We start from the raw sequence: 7,793 nt of genomic DNA, 5'->3' as shown, positions 1-7,793 counted from the left end.
CATTAACATTAAAACCATGAACCTTTACACCTTATGATTGAAATGCTAAAAATAAAAAGTATTACAAATGAAGTGTTTGAGAGTAACTACATAAAGATGTCTATTTCCATCAAGTAAACAAGTCTAATTTAGACTCCAATACAGTATTAACAGCTCAAACTTTGATGGTGAACAATCCTTTTCCACCTTAATGCAGTGTAGGAAGAATAGCACACATTAAAGTTTGTTATGAAAATAGAGTTTATTAAAAACATCCCTATTGTTTTGAGGAGCTTTCACCGTTACCTTGTCTTAAATTAAAAAAAAAAAAAATAGAGAGCACTTCTAATTACGATTTGTAAACTTTTTAAAGTCAAAACTTTTAAAAAGTTACAGCAAAAAGGGTAATATTTATTCATATTTTCAGTATTTTTTGTTATTTTGTGGCTATTTTTAAATAGAAGGGAAGCAATCAAATTGCTTACAATTCCCCACCAACTACTGCGGGGCTGTGATATAGCAGGAGCAAATATAATACAGCATCTGTACACCTCAAGCTCTACACTCCAGAAGCGTCACTGTCACATTTTGACAAATTCCAGTCTCTAACGAGGAGCCTCTGCTGCTGAGCCAGAATCCTTTTCGGGTTCAACGGATGAGGTAGCCTCAGCAGGTAACTCTTCAGAAGATTTTACAACTGCAGACTCAGACTCCCCCTTATCAAGTTCTGAAACAGTGTCTACGTCTCCCACTTGGCTACCGGGAGGTTCAACGGTTTTGTTACCACCTGCCCTGTCTGTCACCTCAGGCTTCTCCTTTCCTCGGTTTTCTTCCTTCTCTCTACGAGACTCTCTATCTCTAGAATCTCTCTCTCTGTCTCGATGCCCACTAGAGCGTCTATTTCTCTCTTCCAAGTCTCTGTGCCTGTCCCGGTCAGGGCTCCTTCTTCCCCACTCTCTCCTTTCACGATTGCTATTATCTCTATCATCATTACGGTTCCCATACCGTTCCCGGTCATTTTCCACCCTATTGCCAAAAGATCTTCTTCCAAACCTCTCTTGGTCTCTACCTGAATTGAACTGCTGCCTGTTATCGTTTCTAAACGGTTGTGGTTGCTGCTGAGCCGGTGGCGGCTGCTGAGCTGGTGGCGGCTGCTGTGGCTGTGGCTGTGGCGGTGGCGGCTGCTGTGGCTGTGGCTGTTGCTGCCTCCCGTCTCTGTCTTCGGGACCCCCTGGGCCTGGCCCCGGGCCCCCAAGCCCTGGCATTCCCCCAGGCCTAACAAAGGGGCCATGCGGTGGAAAGGGGCCTTTCATTCCATGAGGTGGAGGCATTCCAAAGCCCCCGGCGCCTGGCGGTGGACCTCTATGCATCATGTGCGGTGGCATGGGACGAGGTGGCATCAAAGGAAATCGCTGTAAATGAGGTGGAGGCATTCCTGGAGGGCGCTGAAGTGGGATTAGGCCAGGTCGGGCACCAAGGAGACCAGTGGATGGTGCTTGGAGCCCAATTACAGGACCAGGTGCAACTCCTTGAGTACCTGAAAGAGAGTAATAAAAATGTCTATAAAATAACGCAGAAGATGGCATTCTGGTTTCAACGGTTTCCTGTGGAGCCTGAATCAAAATGAAGTTCAACCCCGAATCTTCAAAGTTGTCTGCCAGTCTACCTGCGCAAAACTCAACGTGAGGCCAACAACCCATAGCATGTAGTCTTAAAGATAGATTACATACTATATAAAGATATGTATTAGTGTGTAGATGAGGAGGATCTAATAATGGTAGAGGTCAAAGTAAGATGGAAAAGGACACTGCAATATACCAATTTTTGGAAAGAGTATGTCCATCACTAGTGGTTGGTAAAAATACTTAAAACACTCAAAATACTTAAGACATTTGAGAAAGACAATGTACGGGTCCTCATGACACAAAGAGCTGAACTATGCTATGTGAGCCAACTGAAGGCCATCTCAGGTGTACTCTTAGGAAATTTTACACTTTGAAGTCTTAACTTACTGGAAAAAAATAGGGTCACTAACCCAGAAAATCCACTGAAGAGGGAGGTCTCCGATTCCATGTCACTAGAATGCCTTATTAAACGGTAAACATCACTTGAACAGTAAAGCTTATAAAATAAAGATCAACACACCAGTGGGGAGTTTATTTTTACAGGCCCTTTTTCAAAGCACACCCTAAGGCATAAACCTGCTAGGCTGAAATGATGGAATTATGCTGAAAAGTCCGGCCATTCACTTTCTATTCATTCCTCCTAAGGTGGCGAGACCAACGAAGTTGGTGCTGTTGAAGGTGACAAGGACTTCACTGGTTTTATTTCCTGTTTTCATGAGGGTTGGCTCAGGTTTTGGTGTTAAGTCCTACAAATAAAACCACCCATCCTTTAAAACGATATGGCAAAATAGTACAGATTCGGTTTTGGTTCACCACTTCAGTAACAGAACGACATCATCCCCCTCTCTATTTCTTTGCAAATATCAACACCACAAGGCAAACACTATGACGAATAGGAGTTACTCTAATAATGGAAAATGTTCCAGATATTGTCAGAATATATTATTTACCCATGTACTGCATGCAAAAAGGCCTTTGAGCAAGTTAGGGGCTATGACTCTCAACCACCGATGGTTAAGAGAAATGCTTTTGGGACACTGATACCCAATACTTTAATAGGAAGTTTTCTTGCCCCCTCCCCTGACAGCAGGTTATTTTATGTTGACAGAACCACTTCTTCATGTGTGCTTTTAGCATACATTAAACAAGTCCTGCTTGCTCCTAAATTTTCTGTATCAGCAATACTAAACCTAAACAAGAGTTTCTACTTCAGTTTCGGATCCTCACAACATGTGGTCCAATCCCATTCTGTCCGAGTTAAGGACTAAATAGAATGGACCTGAAAATCTACGTGTACCAGTTTACAACTCACCAGCTGTGGTATTTACTTAAACACAATACCTTCTTTCAAATGCTTACAATGAAGTCTATTATGTCTGGTGAAATACAATCTCACTTAGGAATGACCTTGGACGTGTACCTCAGAAACAGTACCTGCCTCTTGTGGAGATTAAGTGGGATAAAATACATAAGACTGAGCTCAGAGCCTTGTCCACAGTTAAATGCTGAAATTTTCACATCTATCTTGACAGATGATAAATATCCTAACATTAAATATCTGACTTCGCAAAACTGAATGCATTTTTCATTTATGATAGGATCTTATTAACCTCTTGTGGTCGGTCCCCCAATACCCACCATAGTTTAAAGTCCAGCACTTTGACAGTTGGGAAAAATGTGAATACACCGAGCTTCTACGTGTCAGGTCTTAATTTTAAAAATGCAAATGACTTCAGTAAGAAGCTAGAAATTATGGAGTGGATAAATGAAGCAAAGACCTAGTTGCTTCACACACTCTTCAGACGTTCCTTAGGAAAACCCCAATGAACATATACAGAACCACCACCTATATACCGTATTTCAGATTGAGTAAGTCCAATGGCAAACATTCCTATTGTTTAGTAAACTTTTACTGAGTGCATACCATACAGTGGGACAGCAAAAGCCCCTAAGATATGTCCTTGCTCTCACTTTTAAAAGGAATCAGTACTGGGGCGCCTGGATGGCTCAGTTGAGCATCCAACTCTTGATTTCGTCTCAGGTCACGATCTCACGGTTCGTGAGTTCAAGCCCCGAGTTGGACTCTGTGCTGACGATGTGGAGCCTGCTTGGATTCTCTCTCTAACCCATCCCCACTCACTAGCTCTCTCAAAATAAGCAAAAATTTAAAAAAAAAGTTAAAAGGAATCCATCCCAACATTTCCAGACTATACCTCAAAACAACATAAAATGTATGTACCCCATTACTGCCCTTTAAACAAAGAAATCCTGCACAGATGCACTTAAACAAATTGAACTTTACTTTCCCACCAGTCCTTAAGGAGTAAAATGACCACTGAGGTGGGATTAGGCCTTTTTCAGAGATTTGAGTACTTGTTTATAGGGTTAAGAGACCAATGCCAAATTTTTAAGTAACACTAGAAAAATGTGGAAGAGGTTCAAAGCATCTTATTGTTGTTAAAGAATTAAGTTCAGATGAACCTTTAAGAGGAAACGATGACTCGTACAGGACAATGGAAAGGTCCTGTTTCTTGATTTACCCAGGAAGACTGGCTTCCTCAGCTACCAACCTGACAGTGGCCAAAGGATGTATGGCCACCTCACCCTTGTGCCAATCAGACAAAATGGGCAATCATTCTCCATAAAATATAAACCTGTCTCTAGGAACGCAGCTCTTAAGTCCTTCATAACATGCATCTGAGAGTGCACGAACATCGATTTGATAGGGTTAACATTTACAGTCATATATTTAAACTACCTACAAAGCAGTATTTTTATACAGCAAAATTACTGCCTAATTTGTTTCTGTATGTATGGATATTTGTATTTGCCTAATACTATACACTCAAATCCCTTCCCTCATTTGTAAATAAGTGGATTTCCTTTTAATCCTTCATGAACCAACATTTACAGATTCCCCTGACAGAATATCCAACCCCATAGTCCTAAACGTTGGCTTTCAGGCCACAAAAGTGATAAAAGTGTGGATTACAATTTTTTTTTTTCTGTAGTGGACAAGTATTGCTTTAATAAGTTATATTTAACTAAAAATATACCAGGTGGCATAAAGCCCTAGATAGGCATGCTAGCTGAATTTCATTTTTAATTAGGAAAGCAGACGTTATGCATATTCAATGGACTGTATAGTGAGTTACCCAGGTCTAAAGGGCATTCAAACCAATTATTCATTTTATCTGGAAGTATGACATGCAATGTCACTGCCAAGTTTTCTAGAGTTGCAAGTTAAAAAGAATTCACACATATTGAACATCTGAACTTTATTAACTCATTTCATGTGCTGGAGATAAAACAAGGCCCTCTCCTTTAAACAGGACATAGCCTAAGTAGAAAGAAACTGCTGGAAGAGATGGCACGAGCTAGTATTGGTGACAGAGGTGGAAGTGATTACGCTGGTGGGCATGAGTCTCAGTGCAAGTCCTAGAGCGTTTGAATAGGGTCTTGAAAGAAAGGGCAGAAAGACATCACTGGTCAAGAGAACTGCAACAGAATGTCTTTTGCCAAGAGAGAAACAAATACAGAAGATGAGGTTTGTTACTGAAGTAGCAGGGAAGAATTTGTGTAAAGACAAATTACTATCAATTAAAGACAAAAAGAGGTTCATAAGGCTGAGCAGGCAGGCCAGGGCAATTCAGAGGTGTTACATGCCACAAGAAGAAACCTGGGACTTACCAAGAAATTTTTTGCAGGGATGATCCCGTGTTCATTTTTGAAAGACCTTTCTAGCAAGCAGTGTACAGGAAAGGAAGGGAAAGACACTGGAGAGCAGGTGGACTCTCACTCTCAGAATCTAGGGTACAGAAATGAGAGACTGAACAGAAACAGAGGTGACAGAGAGGAGGAACACAGCTCTCTGCTCTCAATAAGTGGATGGAAGCATCAATACAACGCAGGAATTTAAGAAAAGAAGCTATTTTGGGAGACAGATGACAAATTTCATTCCCTCCACCCCCCCCCCCCCAAATTTCTGAAAGTTAGAGGGGCCTGGCTTAGATCTGGTGGAAATGTGAAGAAACTGGCATGTATACCTAGAGTTCACAAGAGTCACAGTGTTACCCACAGCACAGGCAAGAAAAAGGGAATTCAGACCTGGGAAACACCACCTTAGAGACTCTGAGATTCCTAACACAGTAAGATTTTAATGCAGAAAAAGGTGACAGCCGCAAATATCTGTATTCAAATTTGAGGACGAATGAGAAATACACTGGACTTTAACTCAAAATAACCAAGACTTAACTGTGGATATTCCAATGATGAGCCCCAAACCAGCCATTTCACCATTAAAAAACAAAGTAAAGATTAAAGGGGAGGTGACTGCTATCTAGAGCAAAGACGTTCAGAATTGTGTGAAATAAAGAACAAGTGTGTTAAAAGGCTGAAGGGGCAGTGAGGGGGCGGGGGGTGACTGGGATCATGGTTGGAGTCCAATGTGGACCTTGAAATCTCGGGGAACATAAAGAAGGGATGCAAATAGGATCTTTCTGCCAAGTACCAGTGCGTGGGGGCAGGGAGACACACAAAGGTTTCAACTAAATACTGTGGGTGTGACCAACTGCCTCAGTCATAGTTGGACGCTCTTCAAGAGGATATAGGGGCACCTGGGTGGCTCAGTCGGCTAAGCATCCCAACTCTTTGTTTCAGCTCAGATCTCATGATTGGTTGAGTTCGAGCCCCATGTTGGGCTCTGCGTTGGCAGCGCAGAGCCTGTTTGGGATTCTCTCTCCCTCTGCCCCTCCTGCATGTTTTCTTTCAAAATAATAAACAAACTTTAAAAAAAAGAGGATGTAAAGTGGAATCTTTTAAGGAGAGCAAGGACTTGCTAGGTGAAAAGGGGAGGGAAGAGAGGAGGAGGAGAAAAGGTGGACGGGACATCTAAATACCTCTTCTACAATCTTGTCCTCCAATCTACCAAAGTCACTGCCTCTAGGAAGTCCTGCACCTTTCATTACCAATGTGTCCTCAACTGCAAGCACCCTAACTCTCCAACCTCCTTCCTAGAATCATTTTTGATCCCGTTAGAGTCAGGCCCCCACAGTACCCTTCAATGTCTTTACTTTCCTCCTTACCTGCCTCAGAGTCCACGGTTCCCCCTCACCACAGTTGTCTGGTAAAACCTCAAGGGTTTTGAATGCAACTCTTCTACCCAATCTGTACACAGACAGGGCTGGGGGTCACCCCACCCCCAACACATCGACTGGCCTCATTTTAAGTTTATAACCTCAACCACAAGTGCTTCCTTAATTCTGGTTAGTGATCCTAATTTTCGTAGGCAGCTCACATTCTCATTTCCCTAGACGTCTACTTCACGTGCTCATGTTTCTCCTCAATCCTGTCTACCCTTAGGGGGTTTTAGAACAAATCCAGGGAGATAAAATTTACGTAGTTTATAATTCACCCATATAAAGTGCCTAATTCAATGGGTTATAGTGTCTTCAGAGTTGGGCAACCATCACAATCTTTAGAATATTTTCATTACCTCAAAAAACCAAGTTCTGTATCACCCCCCATTTCCCTGTGATCGCCCCACGCCTCCCTCCAGGCAACCACATACCCTGGTTTCTGTGTCTCTACATCTGCCTATGCTGTACGTTTCATATGGATGGAGTCATACAATATGTGATGCTCTGTGACTGGCTTCTTTCACTTAGTGTATGTTTTCAAGGTTCATCCATGTTGCAGCGTGTACAAGTGCTTCCGTTTTTTAAATTACCAAGTACTATTCCATCATAGGGATATACCGCAATTTTATTTATCCTGTCTGGTTTACCATGAAAAAAAAAAAAAGGATTTTGGAAAAAACTTTTTCATTCACTTACCCACCACCCCACCTACCAATTTACCTGTACCTGTATCCATATGACTCCTTCTGTCTGAGAACAGCTATGCTCCAAGAATTAAGTCCTTTATTCAAACCCTGAACCCATGCCCTCTTACCTACATAAGGGTTATCAGCTTAGCCAACACCTCTTCTTTCCTGCAGCAAAAATTTCCCCTGATTTTCCAGTAATAAAGATGCTGTAGTTTCACCCATCTTTTAGAAATAAAAACAAAAACTCCCTTACCTTGCCATCTCTTTCCAACTTTCACCTCATCTTGCTGTTCCTCTATATAACAAATCTCCTCAAAGAAATGCCCAAAATCACTGTATCCATTTCCTCACCTTCCATTCTC

General features: G+C 41.9%; 1 protein-coding gene across 3 annotated transcripts in view; it reads right to left on the bottom strand.

Moving 5' to 3' along the window:
• Positions 1–222: 222 nt before the first annotated feature.
• The window catches only part of SCAF4 (SR-related CTD associated factor 4), a 59,957-nt gene continuing 52,386 nt past the window's right edge, over positions 223–7,793 (bottom strand). For all 3 annotated transcript variants that reach the window (XM_027041735.2, XM_027041737.2, XM_027041736.2), the window contains exon 20: positions 223–1,516. In XM_027041735.2, the coding sequence (XP_026897536.2) occupies positions 585–1,516 (932 nt within the window). In that variant the 3' untranslated portion in view covers positions 223–584. The remainder of the gene's footprint in view (positions 1,517–7,793) is intronic.

Source organism: Acinonyx jubatus, chromosome C2 (assembly GCF_027475565.1).
Source record: "Acinonyx jubatus isolate Ajub_Pintada_27869175 chromosome C2, VMU_Ajub_asm_v1.0, whole genome shotgun sequence".
NCBI lineage: Eukaryota > Metazoa > Chordata > Mammalia > Carnivora > Felidae > Acinonyx > Acinonyx jubatus.
Note: the sequence above shows the minus strand (reverse complement) of the source record. Positions and strands in the feature narration are given on the sequence as shown.